At 54.9% G+C, this 25,549-nt stretch overlaps 1 protein-coding gene across 11 annotated transcripts in view; it reads left to right on the top strand.

Annotated features, from left to right (window-relative positions):
- The window catches only part of KIRREL3 (kirre like nephrin family adhesion molecule 3), a 624,884-nt gene extending 600,236 nt beyond the window's left edge, over window positions 1-24,648 (top strand). For 2 of the 11 annotated variants that reach the window (XM_060180147.1, XM_060180146.1), the window contains 11 exons: window positions 4,661-4,766; window positions 9,832-9,980; window positions 10,917-11,044; window positions 11,874-12,000; window positions 14,852-14,952; window positions 16,644-16,842; window positions 17,594-17,629; window positions 18,916-19,098; window positions 20,121-20,230; window positions 22,651-22,737; window positions 23,432-24,648. In XM_060180147.1, coding sequence (XP_060036130.1) covers window positions 4,661-4,766; window positions 9,832-9,980; window positions 10,917-11,044; window positions 11,874-12,000; window positions 14,852-14,952; window positions 16,644-16,842; window positions 17,594-17,629; window positions 18,916-19,098; window positions 20,121-20,230; window positions 22,651-22,737; window positions 23,432-23,989 — 1,784 coding nt within the window. In that variant the 3' untranslated portion in view covers window positions 23,990-24,648. Of the gene's footprint in view, window positions 1-4,660; window positions 4,767-9,831; window positions 9,981-10,916; window positions 11,045-11,873; window positions 12,001-14,851; window positions 14,953-16,643; window positions 16,843-17,593; window positions 17,630-18,915; window positions 19,099-20,120; window positions 20,231-22,382; window positions 22,459-22,650; window positions 22,738-23,414 lie in introns of those variants that run through there. The other 9 variants (XM_007539447.3, XM_060180152.1, XM_060180149.1 and 6 more) reach the window with 8 other exon arrangements.
- Window positions 24,649-25,549: the final 901 nt, after the last annotated feature.

Below are 25,549 nucleotides of genomic sequence, written 5' to 3'. Positions count from 1 at the left end.
CTCTCTGTCCCTGTCTCTGTGCCTGCCTCCACCCGCCCCCACTTCTCCCGCCTTCCCATCCCGTGTACCCATTCACTAATCGTCCAACTGTAGGCTGTGGACATGGCCCCAGGCAGAGCCAGGCCACCCTGCCCGGCTTCTGCATCAACCACAAGCATCCCAACTCAGCAAAAGCACATTTGTTGTTTGTTTCCTGTGGTCGTTCTATGTTACCCAACGGAAGACAAAGCCCCCAGATTGAGTAATGGGAGAGAAAGCTGAACACCCCCAAACTCTCACTACATCTGGACACTGCATCCAGCTGCCAAGTTGCAAATGAATGTTCTGTAAAACCACTGAGTCATGGAGTTTCACTCTGTGCCCAGCCACTCCTTGGTGTGATACTTCCCCTTAATGCACACACTCTCTCCTTCTCCCCCCACCCACTTGCATGCACACACAACCAGGTTGTTGATGGAAACACTAACAGACTCAGTTGTAGCATCGTAGCATCTGCTCAAAATGATCTCGGTTCCACTAGCTACATCAAAGCTGCCCTCTTGCGCACTGTGCAGCCAACATCACAAGTGGGACTAAAACCGTGTTTAATAGCTGAATGTGACATCAACTATTTATACCTTTGGAGCCTGGTGAACTCCAGAAAATTCATGTCCTGGGCGCCCAGCGGAGAGGGTTGGAAAGAAGCAGGTACCTCTGAGCCTAGGAGGAGGTGCAGATGGGGCCAGCAAGTGCGGAGACTTCCAGAGACTCCAGGGAAGGCTGGGCCAGGTGCTCTCTGGTAAAGGTAGAGCACATGACTGCAGGCCCCTTGGGACCCCAGGGTTGTTCAGGCAGGGAGGCTGCAGGAGAGGCCCCCTGGGTGTGTGATGGAGAGGAAGTAAGGAGGTCAGCAAGAAGCCCCCCCAAAACAGGTGTGAGGGATACCTCCCAGCTCCCTAAGTCTTTAGCTTAATTCCTGGCTCCTTTTTATTCATTGTCTCTTTTTCAATTTTTTTTTTTTTTTTTTTTGCCTACAGGGTTATCGCTGTGGCTCAGTGCCTGTACCACGACTCCACTGCTCCTGGAGGCCATTTTTCCCATTTTGTTGCCCTTGTAGTTATTGTAGCTGTTGTTGTTGGATAGGACAGAGAAAAATAGAGGAGGGGAAGACAGAGAGGGGGAGAGAAAGACAGACACCTGCAGACCTGCTTCTCCACTTGTGAGGTGACCGCCCTGCAGATGGGGAGCTGGGGGCTCAAACTGGGATCCTTACACCTGGTCCTTGTGCTTTGTACCATCTGCGCTTAATCTGCTGCACTACTGCCCAGACCCCTCAAAAATATTTCTTTTGGATAGGACAGAGAGAAATTGAGAGGGGAGGGGAGATAGAGAGACAGAGACACCTGCAGCCCTCCTTCACCACTCGTGAAGCTCCTTCCTGCAGGTGGGGAAGAGGGGCTTGAACCTGGGTCCTTGCGCATGGTGATACATGCCCTCAGCCAGGTGTACCTTGCCTCTCTGTTTTCTCCCTTCATCTCCCCCTCTCTGATTTTCTTTGATTCTCTGTCTCTATATCTCTGTGTGTCTTTATTTCTGTTTCTTCTTTCTATGTGTCTACCTGCCTTTCTCTTTTTTAGACCTCTCTCTCTCTCTCTCTCTCTCCTTCTGTTTATCTTTTTTCTTAATGCTTCCTCTGAGGTTCCTTTTTTTCTTTAGAGTTATCACTGGGCTCAGTGCTAACACTAAATCCACTGCTCCTGGCGGCCATTTTTTTCTTTTTTTTTTTTTTTTATTGGATGGGACAGAGAGAAATTGATAGAAGAGGGAAGATAGATAGGAAGAGAGAAAGATAGACAACTGCAGACCTGTTTCACCACTCCTGAAGCATAACCCCAGCAGGTGGGGAGTGGGGGCTTGAACCCAGATGCTTCTGCTTCATACTAAGTGTGTTTAACCCAGTGTGCCCAGCCCCCCCCCCACTCTTAATCTCTCTCTCTCCTTGAGTGTCAGTTTTCTTCTCCATCTTAGTCTATCTCTGTCTCTTCCACTTTGTCTCTCTATATCTGTCTTTTTATAACTTCATCTCTGTGTCTCTGCCTCTGCCTCTCATCTCCACATCTCTTCCTCTGACTGCCCCCAGCCCTCCATGCAGTCTCTGTGAGTCTCAGTGTCTCTGTCTCCTCCTCTCCCTGGCTTCCGGTCTCGTCCCCCAGAGTCACTCCCCACAGGAATGCGGAGTTGAGCCCAACCTGCCTGGGACCTGGGGGGTAGGGGGTTGGTGACACCAGCCAGATACAGAGATGACTGGGCCGATGAAAGGGTGTAAACACCACTTTCAGGGATCAGATACACCAGAGCCAGAATAAGGCGAGAGTAAGCAGACATTTCAGAGACAGAGTTCATAGGTTACCTGGAGCTTCCTGGCCACACTCCACCCCCACCCTACCCCACACCTCAGTGCCCCCACCCTACCCCATACCTCAGTGCCACTTCGTCTTTCTGGAGTGTTTTGTTTGCCCTAAAAGCTGGAAGACCGGGAGTTGGACGATAGTACAGTGGGTTACGCATACGTGATGTGAAGCGCAAGGACCAGCGTAAGGATCCTGGTTCAAGCCCCCGGCTCCCCACCTGCAAGGGAGTCACTTCATAGGTGGTGAAGCAGGTCTGCAGGTGTCTATCTTTGTCTCCCCATCTCTGTCTTCCCCTCCTCTCTCCATTTCTCTCTGTCCTGTCCAAAAACGACGACATAAATAACAATAAAAAACCAGGGCAACAAAAGGGAAAATAAAAAATATTTTTTTAAAAAAGCTGGAAGACAGGCAGCATTCTCCCAGCTGGCTGTGCATTTCAACCCCAGGTCCCTGAGATAGCTCCCCACAAAGGTGCATGCCTTGCTGGACACGAGGTCCTGGATTTGAGCCTCAGTACCACATGGGAGCCCCATGGACAGCACAGGGGGTGCCCCATGGATGGTGGAGCAGTGCTGTGATAGCTCTCATCTCTCTGTATATCTCTCTCAGATAAAAAGGGGGGCCAGGTAGAGTGCACATATTACAATGTGCACATGTTACAATGTGCAAGGACCAGGGTTCAAGCCCCTGGTCCCCACTTGTAGGAGGAAAACTTTTGAGAGTGGTGAAGCAGCGTTTGGGATTACTTTCTCTCCCCCTCTCTATCTCCCCCCTCATCAGTTTCTGTCTGCCTCTATCCAATTAATAAAAATAAATCTCAAAAATAAAAAGGCTAGAAAGGGGCTGGGAAATAGCCCTGCTGGTAGACCACACATTTTACCTGTCCAAGGACCTGGCTCCCAGCTCCCAGCCAGCACAGAGGGAGCTTCACAAGCAGTGATGAAGTTGGGGGGCTCTCATCCCTCCCTCTGTTTTACCCCATCTGAAAAGGGAAAAAAAGTCTGGCAGAAGCAGTGGAACCATGAAGCCCCTGGTGAAGACCTGGTGGCGAGAGAGAGGAGAGGGAGAGGGAGAGAATATGAATGAATGAATCTGGGCCAGGACTCAGAGGTGTTATGCAATTGTGAGGCCTTAGGTATGTTCCCCAAAGTGTCACATTAAGAAAATAATGTGGGGGTCGGGCGGTGGCACGGTGGGTTAAGCGCATGTGGCGCAAAGCGCAGGGACCAGCGTAAGGATCCCGGTTCGAGCCCCCGGCTCCCCACCTGCAGGGGAGTCGCTTCACAGGCGGTGAAGCAGGTCTGCAGGTGTCTATCTTTCTCTCCCCTTCTCTGTCTTCCCCTCCTCTCTCCATTTCTCTCTGTCCTATTCAACAACGAATTGCATCAACAAGGGCAATAATAATAACCACAACGAAGCTACAACAAGGGCAACAAAAGGGGGGAAAAAATGGCCTCCAGGAGCGGTGGATTCATGGTGCAGGCACCAAGCCCAGCAATAACCCTGGAGGAGGAAAAAAAAAAAAGAAAATAATGTGTGTGGGGGGGCTGGGTGGTGGAACACCTGGTTGAGCACACGTGTTACAATGCACAAGAACCTGGGTTCGAGCCCCCAGCCCCCACCTGCAGGGGAAAGCTTCACAAGTAAAGTAGGGCTGCAGGTGTCTCTCTGTCTCTCTCTTTCTCTATCACCTCTTTCCCTCTTGACTTCTGTCTCTATCCAAATAAATAAATACAAAGATTATTTAAAAGAAAATAGAAAATAATGTAGGGGGCTGGGCAGTGGCACAGCTGGTTGAGCACACATATTACCATGACCAAGGACCCGAGTTCAAATCCTCACTCCCCACCTTCAGGGGGGATGTTTCAGCAATGAAGCAGGTCTGCAGGTGTCTTATTTCTCTCCCTCTCTACCTCCCCCTCCCCTCTCAATTTCTCTGTCTTATCCAATAAAAAAGAGAAAAGAAAAGAGAAGAAAAGAGAAGAAAAGAAAGGTGGATTCCTTGTGTGGGCACCAAGCCCCAGCAATAACCCCGGTGACGATAATAATAATATAATGTCACTTAATAAATAAACTTGGGCCTGAAGCCTCTTGAGGAGCCCCAGTGAGGACTGCCAGTGCAGGCCCCTGATGAGGTTGCCCCAGGGCAGTGGCTGCTCTGAGGGCCCCTGAGTCTTTACCCTCCATGTCACCCCCCGGGTCTTCCTGCCCGGGCGCACTCTGGCCCACAGGCACAGCTCCCAGATCTACAGGGTCCCTTCTCCCCGCAGATGCCCCGCTCGTCAACCTGTCAGTGGAGCCCCAACCGGTGCTGGAGGACAACGTGGTCACCTTCTTCTGCTCCGCGAAGGCCAACCCAGCCGTCACCCAGTACAGGTAAGGAGCTTCCGCCTCCTCTCTGGGCTGTCATTCTCCCCAGCTCTGCAAACTGGAAACTGTTAGATGTCCCCCCAGTAGGTTTTCTTTATATTTATATGAATATATATATTACTGACTGATTTTTTGTGAAACAGATACAGAGAGAAAGATATATAGAAACGGAGACCAGAGCACTGCTCAGCTCTGGCTTACAGCAGTGCTGGGTATTGAACCTGGAGCTTCAGAGCCTCAGGCATGAAAGTCTCTGTGTAACCATTATACCACCTCCCCAGCCCAGGTTTTGATGTATTATTATTACTATTATTTTCAGAGACACAGAATGAGACCACAGCACCAAAGCGCCCTTCAGTGCACTAGGGGCCTGTCTTGAACCTGCGTCACATACATAGCAGAGCAGTGCACTATCAAGTGAGCATTTCTCTGGTGTTTACAGTCTTCTTTGATCCAGTGACTATTGCCAGCTTTGTTGGCTGCTCTTTCCCTCAAGCTGCCCTCAGTCCTGTGCAGCTCTCCGCTATGATGCAGGATCTGCTGGGCACTGTCCCCACACATGGTTTCAGGAGTCACAGTGACCTCACAGGTGCTGGAGGGCATAATCAGGGCATCCAGCCCTTGAGATGCCAGCTGGGGCTCCCCATGACCCCAGCCCTACCTGGAGCTTCCCCATTGGCCCCAAGGGGGAGGTAGAGCCAGCACAGCCACTGTGTGGAGATGGGTTATTAAGCCCCAGCTGCAGGTGCCGGGGACTCTAATGGACCCAGGCCAGCAAGCAGGCAGCCGGTGGGTGAAAGGGCAGGAAATGGACTGGGATTCGAGTGGACGCCAAGAAGGCTGCCTGCAGTGTGGATGATTAAACGGTAGAGCCGGAGCCCAGGGCAGCGGGAGCCTGTGTCCTACAGGGTGGTTTTAAACAGGATGACAGCCCAGCTGTCCCGTCCCAGCTGACCACTCGCTGCCTATGCAGTGGGTGCTGGGCATTGGGTGCTGGGTGCTAGCTAGGCTCTGGGTGCTAGTTTCTGGGCTCTGGGTGCTGGGCTCTGGCTATAACATGAGGAAAGAGGCAGGAAGAAGTCCCCAGAGTCTCCCTTTCTCTGAGTTCCTGCACATCCCAGAGGCCAGGCCCCTCTCCCTAGGCCAGCTCCCTGTCACCTCCCCGGCTGTGCCCCCACCTTCCCTACCAGCCACCAGCCACCAGACACAGCCTCCTAGGACTGGCACCAGTCACCCTCACGGGCATCCAGGGAGTATCTCTGCACCTCCGGGGACCACACATGCCATGTGGACTCCCCCCAGGTTCCTGGAGATCCTAGTAAGGGCCATGTACACACGGCCAGGCCTGAATCCCGGGGTCACCATCGTACCCCACACAGGGTGACAACAGTAAAAACATAGCACTAGGGCAGGTGAAGCGCACTGAAGGAAACATTGGTGCTGTGGTCTTTTTTTCTCTGTCTCTGTAAAAGGAAGGGAAGGAGGAAGGAGACTGTAAATTGTGGCCTCCCTACAGCAAACATGGCAAGGAGCTGGAGAGGGAGTGGTATCTTTTCATGGGGGAACAGTGAGGGAGGTATCCAGAACCTCGCCACATAGGATGCTCAGAAGCTCAGGCCTGAGAGTCCAGTGCGCTGGCCACTGCACCACCACCTGGGCCCTGAGAAGGGAACACAGACTGGAGAACGTGAGCATCTCTGCAAATGTGATTCTTTCTGCAGACTATAAAGTTGATCAGACTAGTGAACAAGTGGGCGGGGCTTCTTGTGACTGCCCCTTTGTCTCCACCCAGCCCTGCAGCGCAGCCTCCTGGGCCAGCCCCTCAGAGAGGAGGAGGAGGAGGAGCAGCCTGGAGGCCTGGAGGCCTGGAAGGCAGGACCCAGTGATGGTCCCCAATGTCTAATGTTGCTTGGCAACCTCAGGGCCTCTCACAAGCATGATGTCACTGTTCTTAGTATGTTTTTTTCTTGAGGCAGGGGGTGTTGTTGAGTAGGGGCTTTGCTGCTCTGGACTACCTTTATTTTATTTTATTTAGTGGTTTGATTTAATGAGAGAGCTCTGGAGAGAAAGAAAGACTGATAGAAATCCAGGTCACTGCTCACCACTGGCTTATGGTAGTGCTGGGGATTGAACCTGAGACCTCAAAGCTTCAGGCATGAAAGTCTTTGGCAGAACCATTATGCTGTCCCTAGTCTTCTGGGATGTCTTTTTCAAATAGAGAGAGGAAGATACCACTGTACCGAAGCTTCCCCACAGGTGGTGGGACCTAGGTTTGAACCCAGGTCAAGTGGTAAAGCAGGCACCCTTCCAGTTGAGCTGTCTTGCCAGCTCTGACTTTTTTTTTTTGTCAGAGAGAAACAGACCCCACAGAATGAGTTTCCCCCAGTGCTGTGGCATTCCCATACAGTGCCAGGGCTCAAACATAGGCCACACACAGAGCAAGGCATGTACCCTACTAGGTGAGACATCTTAGGAGCCCAAGTTCTGCTGAGTTTTCTGATCACTTTCCCTTAAGGTTTCCAGGGTTGCCAAAGGCCCTGAGGTCACCCCAGGGCTCCCGAGCTTCTGCTGGTCTCCAGAGGCCTACAGGAGACCGGGGTGAGGTCTCACCTGGGCAGGTGGTTCTGGGCTTGGTGCTGAGTCCAGGGGCTAAAGCCTTGAGCTGCCCTCCTCACATGACTGCTGCTGGCTCGCTGGCCTTCCTGGATCTCTTTCTCTGTTTCGCCCATCGTGACGGCTTCTCAGCCTTGTTCCTGGGCAAAAGCCAGCATTCTCCCCCCACACCAGCACCCACAAGGGGTTATAGGGGGCTAGGGAGGCAGATCTGCAGACTTCAGCCCTCCTTTCAGCTGCAGGGGGCAAGGGCAACAGGCCAGTCTCCCACCCGCTTCTTCCAAGAGTCTCAGTGCCTGCAGGTGAATGGGGAGGGGACAGTGCAGAGCTTCTTGGGGACAGCCTGTGACACTCAGCCTCCTGGCTCTGTGATACAAATAACTTGCCCTTTTGCGTTTGCCTGGGCCACACTAGACAGCAATTGGGGGAAGGCTTAATGGGGCACCCTTTCTGAGGGGCTGGGAGAGGGGGCACCAGCAACAGAGAGGTGAAGTTCATGAGGGTGGAGGGAACTAGAGGAAAGAGGAGGAGGAGGAAGCCAAGCCAAATGACAGGAAGCAGGGAGCAGGGAGGGAGAGGGAGGATGGGGGGAGGATGGCAGGAAGAGGCAGGCCTTGCTCTCTGACTGACCCCTCCCCCCCACCCTACAGCTAGCTGCTTTTGAATAAGTGGGTTCAGGTCCTGCAAGTGCCCCCACAGGAGATTTCTGGATTGTATGGAGGGGAAGACTGAGTGATGGAGATCAGGGGGTCGGTCCCCAAAGGCCTTGGCATCTGAGTGCCCAGACCCACCCCGGCTCCTGCTCCCCCCTCCCTGTCTGAGGGAGGCCCAAGCCCTGAGGAGCAGGACTCAAAGGACAGCACTGCTCTGCTGGGGACAGAAAGTGGCCCCACAGCCAGTGTTCTGGGTGCCTGGCCTGCTGAAGCCTGTGGTTCCTGAGCTCCATCCTGGGCCAAGAGGTGGGGCCTTCTGAGTCTTAGGCTGGAGTGGGGGGCAGCCCCTTCTCCAGGAACCCCTTCAATGGCAGAGGGCACCTGCCCATCAAAACGGGCTCACCTGTGCCAGTGGGAGGTCCTCCACCCTCCTCCCACCCAGCCACCCTCTCCCCTGCCCCCTACTACAGGGCAGAAGTGGCTCGAACTTGGTCTGTCTGACTCGAGCAGGGCCCATGCCTGACGGGGAAGTAGGTCATGCAGTTAAAACCAGACTCTAGAGTGCTTCATGAATAACTCATGGCTCATAGGGAAACACCTTCAGCTCTCAGGGAGTCCTGGTCTGTTCTGCTGTTAGACTATGATTGTTATTATTAATCATGTTCTTAATAATGACCCCATGTTAATTCGAGGTGATGACACACGGCAGTGGCCTGGTGCTCCATGCAACGTGGGGAACTGAGGGGCTGGGGCTAGACAGGCCCTATGCCATGGATGGGGCAGTCAGCTCCTGCCCCCCACCCCAGAAGAGGGGGGTCTTGAGGGGCCCCGCCTTGAGCCTGGGAGGGGAACAGAGAGCAGGGGCTGCAGTCTGGACACTGCCCACACCTCTGGCCTGGGGAAGTCACAAGCCAGACGCCTCGTGTGTGTGGCTGAACACAAGTGCAAGTGTGTGTGGGTGTGCGGGACACACATGCGGGCACGTGCCACTTATTAGACCTTGGCATTTGAAGTCACAGACACGGTCTCTTTTTGTTTTGTTTTTATTTTTTGATGTATTTTTTCCTATAATTTTATTTGACAGGATAGAAACTGAATAAAAATTTCAGTTTAAAGTAAAAATATAAATTTAAAGAAAAAAATAAAGATTTCACACAAGAGAGAAGCCAGAGCAACACTCTGGTACATGTGCTGCTGGAAGGAGCCTGCAAGTCCTGTGCTCTACCAGCTGAGCTACTTCCCCTTCAGCTACTTTTTCCTTTTGATGAGACCAGAACCACCCTCAGCACTGACACGGGTGCAAGTCCTGTGCTCTGCTGCTGTGCCCCAAGCCCTTCTTCTTTTCCAGCACAACCTAGCACAGGGCTCCCCATGGGGTGAGCGTTCACCTGCCTGCCTGGTCAGATGCGCTGACTGAGGGGACAGCCCCCAGCCAGCCCCCCTTCAAAGTTACCAGCTTGTCCTGGGCTGCTGACTACCTGGTGACCAACAGCCCAAAGCCCTGCTGGGCAGGGAGATAGCTCACCAGGGAGAACACACTCCTTGCTGCCTGTCTGAACCCCAGTGCCACATGGGAGCACCGTGGATGGTGGAGTGATGCTATCACGTCTCTCCTCTGCTCTCTCACTCAAAAAATGAGAAAGAAAAGCCCACAACAAAACCCAGGACATAACCCCTCTGTGGATTTCCCTGCCCCAGGTAGCCCTGCACCACTGAAACCTCCGCCTGTGGGTGGGGCTCCCCCAAGGAAGGGGGGAGCCCCTAGCAGTTCAGGGTCCAATCAGCCCTCGGGGCCTCTGTGGCAGGTGGGCCAAGCGGGGCCAGATCATCAAAGAAGCTTCGGGAGAAGTGTACCGCACCACCGTGGACTACACCTACTTCTCAGAGCCTGTGTCCTGCGAGGTGACCAACGCCCTGGGCAGCACCAACATCAGCCGCACGGTGGACGTCTACTGTGAGTCCCGCACCCCTAGACAGATGTGTTCCTGTCCACAGCATGTCAGCACCTTCAACGCTGCTGCCTGGGTGGTCTTAAAAGCACTTGGACAAGACGTCTTTACAGTCGACCCCTCCCCTCACCTCAGCTGCCACTACAGACAGTGCTGTCACTCTATTTTTTTAAATATAATTTTTATTTTAGTTTATTTTAATGAGAGAGACAGAAAGAGAAAGGGAGATGCCAGAGCACTGCTCAGCATGGGGATTGAACCTGTGACCTCAGAGCCTCAGTATGAGAGTCTGTTGTTGCCAGTGGCGCCATCTCCCTGTGCAGATGATGGGACTCACACCCCACAGGCAGCTCCACACATACTCTATCCTCCCCTCTGGGGTCCCAGGCTGCGTGTGCAGGATGCTCTGTTGCAGGCAGTGTTGGGAACATGGGGAGCAGAGTGGCTTTGGGGGTATCTGTGGTGCTCAGCAGCATTGGGGAGGGGAGAAGGGTGAGGACTGAGGGGTGAGAGGCTGTGCAGGGCTGGGGTGCAGGAGGACCTGAGAGCTAGGGAGAACATTGGCCTCCACTCCTTACCTTGAGTCTGAGGGCTCCAGGGACTGCCCAGAGATGGGGGTAGGTGATTGGAAGACAGACCCCAAGCTTCAGTGTCTCAGGGCAGGAGACAGTACCCCAAGACCCCAGGGGGGCTTCCTGGGACCAGGTGGAGGGGAGGGGAAGATTGAGCCCTGGAGCAGATCTGGGTAGAAGCTGGGCTGAGCTCAGCAGATATGGGGTGCTAGGATTCTCCCCCTCTAGAATCCAGGCCCAGTCCTGGCAGAGGACGGAATGCAAGGGAACAGGCTAGAGGAGACAGAGCAGTCCCCCCAAAGGCTGGCACCCCAGTGGGCGCTGCGGACCTCTCCACTCACCAGGCCCTTCTCCTCCTCCCCACCCCAGTTGGGCCCAGGATGATCTCGGAACCCCAGTCCCTGCTGGTGGACCTGGGCTCTGATGCCGTCTTCAGCTGCGCCTGGACCGGCAACCCATCCCTAACCATCGTCTGGATGAAGCGGGGATCTGGCGTGGTGAGTCCCAAGGGCAGGGGCTGCCTCCTGGGGTCCCCTCACCCTTAGATCAGGGATATTTTCTTTCTTTCCGCCAGCCTGCAGTGTGAGCTGAAGGAAGGAGAGGGACCCTGGGCTCTGAGGTTGTGCCTGTCACTTGCCTGGTCACTGACAAGCACAGTGTCACAGGAAGGCTGTCACTTGCCCCAAACAATGTCACCCTCTGGCTTTGGGGTCAAGCTTCCCTTCTTTTCCCTGTTTCCCCTTTGAAAGGTTTTTGCAGCGCTGGAAGACAGCTCATGCGTGAGCGTGTATGCAGTCCTGTGCTGGAGACCGTGGCCAGAGTCCTGGCTCCACACAGGAGCACTGTGGGCAGCACCTGGGGAAGCTCCACAGACGGAGGAGCAGTGCTGGGGTCCCTCTCCCTCTCCCTCACCCCCATCTAAAACTTGTTAAACATAAAAGAGAAAAAATGTACAGTGGAATCATACCCTGGTGCTGCAAATATCAACAGCTAGAGGACATTTGTCAGGTGTTGTTCCTCTCAACCTTCAGCCGGGCAGGGCAGGGGGAAGTGGGAGGAGCTCTGTGCTCTGAGCTCACCCGCCTTGTGCAAGGTGGGGAGGGAGGCTGCATCAGACAGGCTAGGTAGCTGCCCCAAGCCACACAGCTGCCACTGAAGCCAGGGTCTGAGGTCAGAGCCTGCTAAGGCCAATGTTTGTTTTCATTTCTGCACCCCAAGTGTATCCCCAAGGGAGACTGAGAAGACTACCCTGTCCGAGGAAGCCCCAGGCCCAGCTGGGGAGCCCTTGCCCCGCCCACCCTCCCATGCCCCCTTCTGCCTTCCCAGGTCTTAAGCAACAAGAAGACCCTGACTCTCAAAACTGTCCGCCAGGAGGATGCCGGGAAGTATGTGTGTCGAGCAGTGGTGCCCCGGGTGGGTGCTGGGGAGCGAGAGGTGACACTGACCGTCAATGGTAAGGACCCCTCATCCTGGGCCAGGGGGAGCTGGGGACACCCAAAAGGACTGTCACTGGTCCTGGGCCTTTCTACCATCTCTGGCCACTGGTTCTGGGTAGTTTTCTGGTACATGAGGTTCTGAGGATCAAACAAGGAACCTCAAGCATGAAAATCTGACACTCCACAAATTGAGCTAGTTCCTTAGTCACAAAGATTTCATTTGATTAATGGAGGAGAGACAGAAAACCAGAGCATCACTCGAGTACATATGATGCCGGGGATTGAACTCAGGACCTCATGCTTGAGAGTCCAATGCTTTATCCACTGCTCCACCTTCTGGGCCGCTGGAGAGTTTTCTAACCACTTCCTTCCTTGTTGCTATCATCATCGTCACATTCTTCCTCTTCTTCCTTGTCTTTTTTTTCTTTTTTCCTCCCCACAACACTGCTCAGCTCTGGCTTCTGGTGGTGCTGGGGATTGAACCTGGGACCTCAAAGCTTCAGGCAGAAAAGTCTTTTTGCATCATTGTGATGCTGTCTCCCCAGTCCCCTCGTGGTATTGTAAGAGTAGCAATGGACACATTTAATCCTGGCCAGGAAGAAAAGGTGAGAGGGCACAAGGCCACCACAAAGATCCCCATTTTCCTTTCTCCCCCTCCTCCCCTTGTGATTTGGACCCTGGTGGGAACTGAAAGGAGCTCCAGGCAGCCCCTGATGGGTCTCTTCCCACTGCGTCAAACTTAGGCCAGAGCAGGCAGTGTAGCCCCTCTGCATCCTTGCAGCTCAGGCTGGAGCCCCAGCACATGTGGGGCTATTACTAAGGCACCGGGAAGCTTTGCTGCTATGGCGCCTCTCCCTGCTTCTCTGTGTGGCATTCTCTCTCTCTCTCTCTAAGTGCTAGGAGCCTCACCTGCTGTACCCTCTGTTGTCTTCATACACCCCCCATAACCCCCCTTTATTTCCCCAGGATCCCAGAGATCAAAGCCAGGCCCAAGCAAAGCTGGGGGGTGGGGGCTTCCTGTGGCCCTGCCAGCTGACACCCCCCCCCCAGAACAACAAAGCCAGGCTCTCTGCCGACCCCACCAGCTATCCCCTTCTGCAGAGGGGGGACTCTACTTATACCCCCAAGCCCCGTGTCCTGGGCAGAACCAAGACTGGGGAGCCTTCCTGCCTTGCCTGTGTGTCCCCAGGATGCCACCAATAAACTGGCACCGCAGGGCTAAAAATAACAGCATCCAATAGCGCCTCCGAATATCCATGGCAACAGGGCTGCAGCCTTTTCCTGCCTCTAGTCTCCAGGAGTTTTCAGCACTGGCCCTGCTGAAATTGGCCGCCTCCACCAGGCTGCCTGCTGAGGGGCGGGGCACGGAGCCACAGAGCTGCCTCCAGGCAGCCCCTGAACCATTAAAGGTGCTTCTTCATTTCTGGGGAAGTCGGGTGGATGGGGGGGGGGGGCTGCCATTTCTTTGTCACTGGAGACATTAAGTGCCCCCCAACTGGAACTTAAGGCGCTTGGAGCTCTGTTGGTAGAGGGCGTGCATGCCTGTGACCACATGTCCCACAGTGGTGCTGTGGTCTCCTTCTCTTTCTCTCTCATGTGAAGTAAAGTTTGTAAAAATGAAAAAAAAAAAAAAAAGTGTTGAGCCAGCATGATAGCTCACCTTGATAGCGTGCCTTTGTCACAGGTGCAACCCAGGTTCAAGCCCTCAGGGAAGCCTGTGCTGTAGTGTCTTTCCTTCCTCCTGCTGCTTTCTATCTCTATCTGAAAAAATCCACCTGGAGTGGTGCACCCCCAGCAATAAAAGAAAAACAAAAATCCAGTAGTTTCTGGGGGAAGGCCTGGAGGGACACTAGAGCCTGGTAGGTGTTCAGACTGGGTGCTGTCCATACCCAGTCTCCTGAGAGTGGGTGCCCTGCACCTGAGGGTCCCTGTGACCGCCTCACACAGCTCCAGCCACAAGTCACCAGTGTCTTCCAACACCTCTGGCCCCTGGGCTGAGAGCAACTCGTGGAAATGCAAATCTGTTTTAATGGAGGTGGCTCATAAACAGCGGTGATGTCGGCGGCAATTTTTGCCTTGTTCCCAGCCCAACTTTGCCTGTCCTCCCGATCCTGTGTTCTGCTTCCCGGGACAGGAAGGGGGACAGAGGCGTGTACCCCGCACCCCTCACTGCCAGGGGTCTTCAAACAGAAAGGTCCGGGCTGGGTGACAGCGGGCTGGCCAGATGGGGTTTAGGTGCAGGGAGGGAGACAGGTGCTGCACAAGTGTCCACACACGTGCCTGTGGGCCCAACTGCCACAAAGTGCCACATGCTCACACACCTGCCCACACACAGAAACTGGATGGGGTTTTTGGGATCAGCCTCAGAGTCCCAGGCCTCCTGGGCCAGCTGGGTGTGTGAGTGAAGAAGGTGGCCCTTCCCACCATATAATCAAGATGAGGACTGTGTCCCTCCTACCAGTGGGGGGGCAGGGTTTTGACTCCCCTAGTCCTCCCTCTCCCTTTCCGCTTCACTGTGCAGTGGTGCCAAATTTGTTGGGCAAGTGCACCCTCTGCTGGCAATTTGGGGAAATGGCTTGAAATGGAACAGCTGGTTAAGGCAGGTGGCAGACACCACCTCCAGGCAGTCCCTTCACACAGCCTCCCCTACTGGCCAGGTAGAATCACATTCTCTTGTGAGGTGGGTCAGCAGTCCATCAGCTCAGAGCTGTGACAGCAACACCACCACTTGTTATGGTTCATTATGTGTCCCGGGCACTGAGACTTAGCATTCGCACAGGACCCCCACACCGTCTCCCTCCCCTACCTTCAACGATCAAATAGACCTGCCTCTTCCTGACCCCTGCTGTGATGCTGTCTCCCCCACAGGGCCCCCCATCATCTCCAGCACCCAGACCCAACATGCCCTCCATGGGGAGAAGGGCCAGATCAAGTGTTTCATCAGGAGCACACCGCCACCAGACCGAATCGTGAGTGTGCCGGGCAGGGCCAGCAGGGCCAGGAGGCCAGTGACCAAGAGGGTCACCTCTGTCCACATCCGAGATCACTGGCCCTAGGGGACCTCCCCAGCTCAGTATGTTAAGACACACCCAGGTGGCCGCCTCCTGCTATGCTTGGGGGGGGGTGTTCAGGTTCAATACCCAAAGTCCAGAGCCGGTGGTTCTCTGGCCTCTCCCTCATTAAAAAATACATAAAAATAATGACTAGCAAGAGAGCTCACTTGGACAGTGCACTTGCCTTGTCCTACATGTGGCCCAGATTCGAGCCAAGCCCTCACCACACTCGAAGTAGTGTAGGTGCTGTAGTGTCTTAAAATTTTTTTTATTATCTTTATTATTGGCTAGAGACAGCCAGTAATCAATTTTAGTATATGTGCTGCCGAAGCGAGCACGAGACAGCCAGTAATCGAGAGACAGCGAGACACAACACTGCCTCACCACTTGCAAAGCTTTCCCCCTGCAGGTGAGGATCAGGGACATGAATCCAGGTCCTTGGGCACTGTGACATGTGCACTCAACCAGCTGCATCACCACCTGGCCCTGGTGCTGCAGTCTGTCTCTGTGAAAAAGCTGACACACACACACACACACACACACACACACACACACCCTTTCCTGCAGCCCAGGTTGTGGTGCAGTGACTAGAATGCTCAGCTTGCAAGCATCAGGTTCCAAGTTAAATCCCTGGCATTGCAAATGGCTGAGTGATGCTGATTCTCTTTCTGTGTGTCTCCCCTACCACATCATACTATTTTTTTTTACATCAGTTTTTAAACACGCTTTAATGCACCGAAATACACTAAGTGAAATGTATAAAAGTACACCTAGATTCATCCACTGTCTGCAGGCTGGTCAGGGTCACTGAAGGACACTGGGTTTCTCCCGTCCTGGGCTCACGGTTGGTCTCCAGCGGGTCCTGTGCCAAGTATGGCATGTAAACCCTGCACTGTGCCCACTGGGGTTAGGGTTAGCTCTCCAGGAGCCTGCCTGTGTACTGCCGGGCTCATCCTGCAGGGGCTGTGCACATGTCAAGCCAGGCCCCTTACCCAGTGGGCTCTTTCCAGCCTTGAAAACTTGAAAGTTTTTCTTTTTTGAAGGGAGGCTGCAAAATAGCTCCCCTGAATACTGCATTGACTTTGTGCTTGACCCAGGTTCAAGAGCCCCCAGCATGCTGGAGGAAGCCATTTTGCTGCTGCCATGGCTGTGTAGTGGGGGGGCAGGGCAGGAAGGCGGTTCAGAAGGGTGAGGGTTGTGGCAGGACAAAGTATCATCCCATCTCCCTGCTCCCTACAAAGCCCTTCTCCCCCAAAGGCAGCAGAGGTGTCCTGGGCTGTGCACTTATAAAAACCGGGGTCCCCCCAAATCCATTTGGGGTAGGTGGCAGCCTAGGTATGAGCAGTCCTGCTGAGGACGTGCTGGGCTCTCTCTAAGCCGGGGCTTTATGCTGCATGCACATTCACCGAGTCACAGGGAACCAGCAAGAAGCCCCCGCACAGAACTCCAGCTCACACCCCAGTGGGCGTGTGCGTGTTGGGGAGAGGGGGGAGTCTGCTCTCTGGGGACAATTCGTGCACACATTTAGGCCATGGTGTGTGTGCAGCTGTGTGTGCGCGTGCATTTGGGGCGTGCCAGGGGATCCTCCTGACTCTGCACCCTGGTAGGCCTGGTCCTGGAAGGAGAATGTGCTGGAGTCGGGCACGTCGGGGCGCTATACTGTGGAGACAGTCAGCACAGAGGAGGGTGTCATCTCCACGCTAACCATCAGCAACATCGTGCGCGCCGACTTCCAGACCATCTACAATTGTACCGCCTGGAACAGCTTCGGCTCTGACACCGAGATCATCCGGCTCAAGGAGCAAGGTGGGGCCTGGGGGTTGCAGAATCTACCCTCTGGGTCTGGGAGGAGAGGGGACAGGCCTCTGGCTCACTTGCAGGCACCTTGGTGGGGAGGAGTCAGCAGAAGTGACCTCTGTACCCCACTCCTGGACACTAGCCTGCCCCTGGAATCAAACTAGAAATGGCTTGGGCATGCCCCCAAGGGTCATGGGTCAAGCACAGGTGGCCACAGGGGTCACCCATGGTGTCTGAAGGCTGTGCTGTCTGGGGCCCTTTGGGGGCGAGTTGAGCCCCTGCCTACCTGTGGCCATGGGGTGATCCCAGGTGGTCCAGGGAGCTGGGGTCCCGGTGGTCTCTCCCCTCCTAGAGCAAGGCCCAACCACAAACCGTCAGCCCCAGCAAGAGAATGAGCCAGGCGGGGCACCTGGGATCACACTGGCTGCAACACCCCCTCCTCAGTAGGCACTGCTTTGCATAACACTTTGCACATGGCACAATTTGCACAATGTCATCCACCCTTCATGCTAAACCCTCCCGGTCTGCTTGGTATCCCCCCACCCCTTCTCCTGAGTGTCCTCACCCCAACCTCCAGCTGCCCTCACCCTAACTTCTCTCTGGCCCCTCCCCCCTCTGGCGTCTCTAAGCCTGAGCCAACTCCTCGTTCAGCTCTGACAGCCTGGACGTGCTGGGGGCTCCTTCCACCAGGCCCTCTGGGTGTCCCCCATTTCTTCACCCTGGCCGGCAGGCCCTGGACGCTTGCTTTATTTCCACACAGGTTCGGAAATGAAGTCGGGAGCCGGGCTGGAAGCAGGTACGAAGGAGACAAGAGCACTTCCCTGGGGTCCAGTGGTTGGGAGAACACCTGGTTCAGAAGGGGACCCCAGGGGAAGGGGAGGCCTGTGCAGGCCACTAGCCCCCACTATCCCTCTCCTGGAGGGTTAGTGCAGTCAGAGCAGTGGGAGGGGCTCCCAGACAGCGGGTCCAGGACCCCAGAGGCCTGTCTCCTGTGTGACTGCCGCCAGAGCGCCAGGCTCCTTGCACCCAACACCCTGCTCTTGCCCAACTCCCCTTCTCCCCACCCTGGGGTCAGCGCCTCTGGTCTCTGTCTAGCTCCCCCTCCCTCTCTCCCATCCCCGCACATCACCACCAGTCTGGCATCTCTCCCCGGAAGCTGTGGCCTGCCCACCTGCCAACCACCCGCACCCGTCAGCCACGTCATCTCCATCCTCGCCTCATAGTTACAGCCGCTCCTCTCACTCCTGACTCCCCTCTGCAGGCCACTGCCACCTATCTCCTTAGGCCACCTGCTCCTTCTAGGAGGGGACACTTGGCTCTCCCCCAGCTGTACCTCCAGGGGGCAGTGCTTGAGATTTTCCTCCTGGCTTCTTTTTAACAAAAGATGCAATGAGAAGCTAACCCCCCCCAGTTAGTACCCCAGTATCTGGCGGGCAGGATGCGTGTGGGTGGACAAGTAGATCTGCCGGCCTGTATTCTGACCAAGTCACTTGCCTTCTCTGGGCCTCAGGGCCCTGTGATCTCCCCACTCCTGCATTCTCCACTTCTGGCCCCCAAGGAACCCTCAGAAGCAGACACAGGACTCGGGGGTACCTGGAAGAGCACCCCCTCCCCAAGTGCCACCCTCCTTGTTCCTATTTCTGCTCCACTGAGGGAGGGGACAGACCGGACTTGGCAGGGCGGGGTGCCCAGAGATCAGGGCCTGCCTAGTACGGTGCAGCTCTGAGGCCCTGGGACCCAGGGCTCCAGCCCACTGCTGCCTCCAGTGTGAAATGTCTGGAGACACTTGCAGCTGTGGGAGGCAGGGCGGGAGGAGAGCGCACAGGAGCCAGGGAGTGGCCTCGGTCACTCTGCAGAACAAAGTCTGAACTGAGCCTTGTGCCGACAGGGCAGGGGGCTCGGCTGGGCCCAGCCTCCATCACTGCTCTAAGGCTCCCCCACTTCCTCCACCCAGCACCACAGCCTCTGTCTGCTGACCCCCATTAGACCCAGCCCCCAACAGCACCTGAGGAAGGAGGGGGGCATAGGGGTTCATAGAAGGTTCCAGAGAGGTCACCCGCTATGCCTGCTTCTCTCCCCCAGAGTCTGTGCCGATGGCCGTCATCATCGGGGTGGCCGTGGGAGCCGGCGTGGCCTTCCTCGTCCTCATGGCAACCATCGTGGCCTTCTGCTGTGCCCGCTCCCAGAGAAGTACGGGAGGGAGACCCGGGATCTCAGGGAGGGGGACAGAGAAAAAGGCCAGGCTTAGGCTGCCCCGGCGAGCAAGTAAGCAGGAGCTCACTGAGCAGGGGCCTGGTACTGCAGGCTGCTGGGCAGGGGAGGGGGTGGCCTCTAGGGAAAAGCAGGTCACCACACACTGGGGGCGGGGGACAGGGCAGGCTCAAGGAATTGCTCTGTGGACTTTCAGAAGTCCCGGTGGCCACTGTGAGCCGGCTCCCCTGCCACGTGGGGATGAGGCTCAGACACACCCACATGTGAGAGAGGGGCAGGAGGTGGGGGCATGGGGCCTGCTGACCCGGGGCCGGGGCCTTAGTTTCCTCAATGAGGAGCTGGAGGGGTAGGATCTCTGACTCCGCCCACTGGAACATTCTAGAGGGTAAGGCACAAGTGGAGGACCAGGGTCAGCCCCTCCTCCCACCACCTGGCAGCCTTCAGGGATGGGAGACCGGGAGACGATGGGGATGGGAGACAGGTTTCTGCTCGGCCCTCAGGGTGGGAATTGGGGAGTGCACTCTAGCAGCAAGTCACCCAGAACTCTCCGGCTCCAGATTAGGCACCACCTCTAGATGTGTCTGCTGTGGAAAGGGAGGTTGGCCACCGCAGTTCACTGTGGGTTCATTCTTTGTGATTTCACAACTCCGGGCTGCTGCTTTTTTTTTTAATAAACAAATTGAGAAAGGGGACACTTGCAGTACTGCTTCACTGCTTGTCTTGAGGATGGTAACACATGCACTCTACTCAATGCCTTTGAGCCCCACCCAGTGATCCAGGGTTTTAACAGAGATAAGTGATTCTCTCAGTGGAGAGATGAGTCTGTGGGAGCAGCCAGCTGACTTTTAGGAGGAAATGAGACGGAGCAGGATGGACAGGCCCTCTCAGGCTGGGGTGCCCGGTATAAGCACAGTGGAGAGAGCTCTGCACCCCAGCAGCCCACAGCACCCAGATGGTCTACAGTGGGGTGGGGGGGGAAGGGGGCAGTTCTTGGGGCTGTGGGAGCTTGACAGCTCGGGCCCTGAGGCCAAGAACTGAACCAGTGGTCTGTACTTTCTTTCCTATTTCATGTCCAGACCTCAAAGGGGTTGTGTCAGCCAAGAATGACATCCGCGTGGAGATCGTCCACAAGGACCCTGCCTCAGCACGTGAGGCTGAGGAGCACCCCAGTATCAAGCAGCTCATGGTAGGAGCAGTCTCCCTCCTCCTACCCTGCCCTCCAGCCCCAGGACGAGAATCACTCAGCTTTGGTTACTGTTGGTGCTGGGGATCGAACCTGAGCCTCTCATACACAAGTCTAGTATTACTCTGTTGTGCCCATCCCATGTTCTGTATATAAATATAAATATATATATATATATATATATAGAGAGAGAGGGACTTATGCCTGAGGTTCCAGTCCCAAGTTCAGTCCCCCACATCATCATGAGCTGGAGCTGAGCAGTGCTCTCGTAAAAATAAAATTGTTGGATAGGACAGGGGGAGAGAAAGACACCTGCAGACGACATCAATAACAACAGCAGTAATCTACAATGATAGAAAAAGGGCAACAAAAGGGAAAATAAATAAAATTGCCCAAGACTCCCACAGCCCAGGTTCAGTCCACCACACCAACAGGTAGGTTTTTGAAAGCTCAGGCTGCATCTTAGATACGTGTCTATATCTGTCTGTACACTAGAGAAAGCATGTGTAAACTGTCACCTACACACTCAATCCCTGTTACAGCTAAGCCCTTGTCCTACCTAGACTCCTCCCAGAAAATATCTGACAGAAGCATAGGTTCTTTTTAGGAACTGGCATGCTTCCCAGAAGCACCCTGACTTCCCAGCAACTCCACACCTACCCCTCTTGTGCCAAAAGGCCTCCAGACATCACAGCAGTGGCAGCTCCGTCTCCCCTAAATGCCACGGCCTTTGCCCCGTCAGCATTTCATTCACTCCACCCTCCACAGTCCTATAGAAGGAGTCTTTCTTTTTTTTTAACGAAAGGTTTATTTTCATGAGAAAGAAACCAGCTCTACCATATGGTGGTGTTGGTACCCGGGCTTCAGCATGCAGGCATGATGCAGTACCTACACCGGTGCCTTTTCTGATCCTATCACTTCAGATCCCTCAGTAGCTCCCCGTCTGCTGGGTCAGGGTCCTTCGCAGCACAGCAGCTGCCAGCCCCCCAAATACTGTGCAATTACAGCTTCTGGTCTGGGCTGCACCCTATGCCTGCCGACTCTGTGCTGAGTTCCATGTTCTCCTGTGAATCTGCATAGTGGTTCGCTCCTCCCCAAGGAGCCAAGTCCATGTTCTGTGACCTGAATATAGGGGTCCCGGTACAGAATTAAAGCTTACCTCAGGAGAAACAGCTCTCTGTAGAAAGATGAGTTTTGTCAAGGCTGGTGTGACATACCCAGGCCAGTCCTTCATCCCAAATGGGACCTTGATTTTACTCAAGTCACTGTCTACAGCCACCACCAAAAAAAAAAAAGTTAGGAAAGAGTGGGATCACTCTATTCAGAGCAGGAGTTAACCTGAGGGTTTCATAGCTAAACCACCCCCCCTTGGGGAGGCTTCCACTCCCCTAAATGACCCTCAACATCAGTGGAGAAGGCTTAGGTTTGATCTTGTGGAAAAGGAACTCCGATACATATGAGACCAGAGTATTCACTGGAAGAGAGAGAGGCAGCAACAGGAAGGAACACTTTGGCTAGTTCAGTGGGACTCTTCAAAAAGAGCGGGGGGGGGTGGGGTGGGGGGGGAAGACCCGGGAACACCCAGCGTGCCACATAATAAGGGAAACTGGAGTTGGTTGCTCATTAGCACACACTGTGTGCCCAGCAGGCTTCATTTTCCTCCTTAAACTCTAATTGTCAGCAATTTAGAGCTAAACTACTTCATTCACCCACATAAACATGACAACTCTCCTGTACATTGTAGCACCAGCAAACCCAAGAACTAATGTGACCAATGTGGTCCATGGCCTTGTGTATGCAAAGTGCTCTACCGGATGAGGTGCTCCTGGTGGGGAGACGGCATATTGGCCAAAGGACTACCATAATTGAGGCTCCAAAGGCCCAGGTTCTCCCTCCACCCCCTCATAAGCCGGTCTGAGTCTCTGCTATGAATAATAGTGTCCCCCCACTCAGCACCTCACAGGTATTATCCACCATGACTGTTCCTTTATAATTATTAGTGTTTATTATTTTTTACCAGAGCACTGCTCAGCTCTGGCTTGTGATGCAGGGGACTGAACCTGGGGCGTATGAGCCTCAGGCATAAGTGTCTTATTGCGTAACCATTATGTTGTGTCCCCACCTGTGCTTGCTTCTTATGGCCCTTACTCAGCAGACTGCTAGCTGGGAAGTAGATGGATTATCTTGATCTGTGACAGCCTGTCCTGATACAGTGCCTGGTCCAAAATTCAGTAAGTGTTCAATGAATGAAAATCAGCTGAGAGCTTTAGAGGGGACTCCTGACAGTGCCTTCTTAAAGAGACCCGGATGTGACAGACAGGGAGGACAAACTGCTTTGAGTTGCTCTGGACGTCTTATCTGTGGGGGTGGAGTGGGGTGTGGCTCACCTCCTATCCACTGAGATGTCATTTTGGGGCTTGCAGATGGACCGGGGTGAATTCCAACAAGACTCGGTTCTGAAGCAGCTAGAGGTCCTTAAAGAGGAGGAGAAGGAGTTTCAGAACCTAAAGGTGAGCAAAGTGGGGGGTCAAGGCCTAAGCCCCAGAGAGAGAGAGACCTGAGATAGGTGCATGTGCTCCCCCCAAGCTCCCTTCCAAATAACCTTTGAGAAGAGCACCTGTCAGCTCTGGCTATTGAGAACACAGGGCCCCAACCTGGGACTGCTCATGTGCATGAAGACTCTGCTGCCTCCCTGCCCAAGACACATATTTTGGGACAGAGCAGGAGAGAGACCTGCAGCACTGCTTCACCATTTGTGAAGCTTCCCCCCTACAGGTGGGGGCTAGGGGCATCACCGCCTGGCCCCCTAAGATTTATTACAGATACACATGAGGCAGTGAGGATCAAACTGGGAGCATCTGGTGCTTTGCAGTTGAGTTCTTTCCCCAAGTGCCCCCTGGCCCTGTTCTAATATATATTTTTTTAAATTACAAAATCAGATCAGCCAGAAAGTGGCACGTGAGTAGAACACTAGACTTAGGTGCACTGCATGAGGCCCCAAGTTCAGTCTTAGAGTCACGCTCTGCTAGCCATTAAAAGGCCTGGGAAGCAGAGGAGATAGCATAATAGTTGTGTAAAGAGATTCATGCCTGAGCCTCCCAAGTCCCAGGTTCAAGCTCTCAGATGAGGCAGTAGTGTGGCCCCTGCTATCCCCCTCCCGTCCCCAGCAGGCTAATCCTTCCAGCAGTCCCCCTCTCTCCCCAGCTGCCCCCCTCCTGTGTAAGGCAGGACGGGCCCAGCCTGGAGAGCCTGCAGCCACTGGGGCCAGCGCAGGCTCCCCCGCCCGGTGACGCTGCTCTCGCTCTCCCTGGCCCCCAGGACCCCACCAACGGCTACTACAGCGTCAACACCTTCAAGGAGCACCACTCCACCCCCACCATCTCACTCTCCAGCTGCCAGCCGGACCTGCGCCCGTCAGGCAAGCAGCGGGTACCCACAGGCATGTCCTTCACCAACATCTACAGCACTCTGAGCGGCCAGGGCCGCCTCTACGACTACGGGCAGAGGTTCGTGCTGGGCATGGGCAGCTCGTCCATCGAGCTGTGTGAGCGCGAGTTCCAGCGAGGCTCGCTCAGCGATAGCAGCTCCTTCCTGGACACACAGTGCGACAGCAGCGTCAGCAGCAGCGGCAAGCAGGATGGCTACGTGCAGTTCGACAAGGCCAGCAAGGCCTCGGCCTCCTCCTCTCACCACTCCCAGTCCTCCTCCCAGAACTCCGACCCCAGCCGGCCCCTGCAGCGGCGGATGCAGACTCACGTCTGAGGAGCCCGTAAAGGGGAGAGGCCGGGACTCCCAGCTCTCTGGGGACTCGGGCTTCTTGGCAGAGCCCCCCTGGAAACAACTGCTCCAAGACAGTGCCTCTGCCAGCCCCTCTTCCGAAGCCCCATCAAGCACAAATCTGGGTGTGTGGGGAAGGGGTCAGAGGAGGCAGCCAAGTTCAAGTGACTGTGCTGGACATTCGGGTCCCCAGCCCTTCCCTGGACACAACCCCCCACCCCCAGCAGCAGCCAGGACTTTGCTTTAATGGTACTGTCTCCTTCTGCTGCCTTTTCCCTGTGTTCCTATGTCACCCTGGAGAGGAGGTGACCATTTGTCCCCCAGAGGCTGAGGAGCTGAGGACCCTGGTCGAGGGCCCTACCCGCTCCCCTTTTAGTGTTGTGTGTTGAGCTCTTGCTCTGCCCCTGACTGGATGCCACCGGACTGGCCCCTCCAGCACACAGCAGCTCAGAGGAGTGTGAGGCTTCTGTCCGGGGATCTCTTAACAGTCTGCTGGAGAAAGTGTCTCCTGGGAGGTGGAGGGGTTGAGGGGACTCACCTCGGGCAGCTCCAGGGGCCTGTCTTTAGGAGGTCATGGGCACCAGGAGGCCCACCCTCCTCCTCACCGTGGAGAATAAACGCCGGGGTGCTTACTCCTCCCACAACTCCATTCTGTTCTTTTGCTCCAGCAGGGCTACAAGAAGAACCTGAGAGTTAGAGTATGCTAGGGGCCCCGGGGCTCTGGGCGTGGTGGCACTAGGTCCCAGAGAACTCACGCCCTGCGACTCATGCCCAGCCTTGCCTGCTGTAGCTTGAGGCTAAGAGGTCTCACTGGACAGGTCACCCATACTTTGAAGGGACGGTCCCTCTGTTGGGGTGGCTGGCATAGGCATCCCGAAAAGGGCCTTCTCCCTGTCCCCCTAACACTTGAATGTGAGACTCAGGTAATGTGCTGAGCGGGACCCGGTTTGGGTGGGGTGGATAAACTGGGCCAAGCAGGGGAGATGGTTCAGATGGAACTTTGAAGAATCCCAACTGCCCCCAAGCCCAGGACTTTCTAAGCATTAGACCCTTTTCTAACCTTTCCTGCTAGTGACCGTGCAGCATGGGGACCTGTGCCCACAGCACCCACATCAGCTCTCAGTTTCCCCACATTCCTTACCTTCCTTTGCAGCTTCCGGGACAAGCAAATCAAAAATGGTAAGAAATACCATGCAAGAGGCCACAATCACAACCCCAGTACTGTTCTAGCCATACACAGGTACTAGGGTATCAGTCTCTCGCTCTCTCTGTTGCTCTTGACAAACTGCCTTGCCCATATATGCTTCCCCTTGGTCAACGGGAAGCAAGAATCAAGACCAGATGGAAAATGTCGTCATGTACCAGAATACAGAAAGTGACGGCGGGCAGGCTGCCCCCATTCCTCATCGCAGCCCAACCTGGCGAACGCACTGCTTGGAGTTAAGCCCCAGGTACCCTTTCTTTCCCGGGAACTAGGGCTATGACAGAATAAGCAGCAGAATAGGAGCAAAGCTGCTCCCCCCTCCCAGAACTCCTAGGGAGCCA

Source organism: Erinaceus europaeus, chromosome 20 (genome assembly GCF_950295315.1).
Source record: "Erinaceus europaeus chromosome 20, mEriEur2.1, whole genome shotgun sequence".
In the NCBI taxonomy this organism is placed as follows: Eukaryota; Metazoa; Chordata; class Mammalia; order Eulipotyphla; family Erinaceidae; genus Erinaceus; species Erinaceus europaeus.
This window is presented reverse-complemented; position numbering and strand designations above follow the sequence as displayed.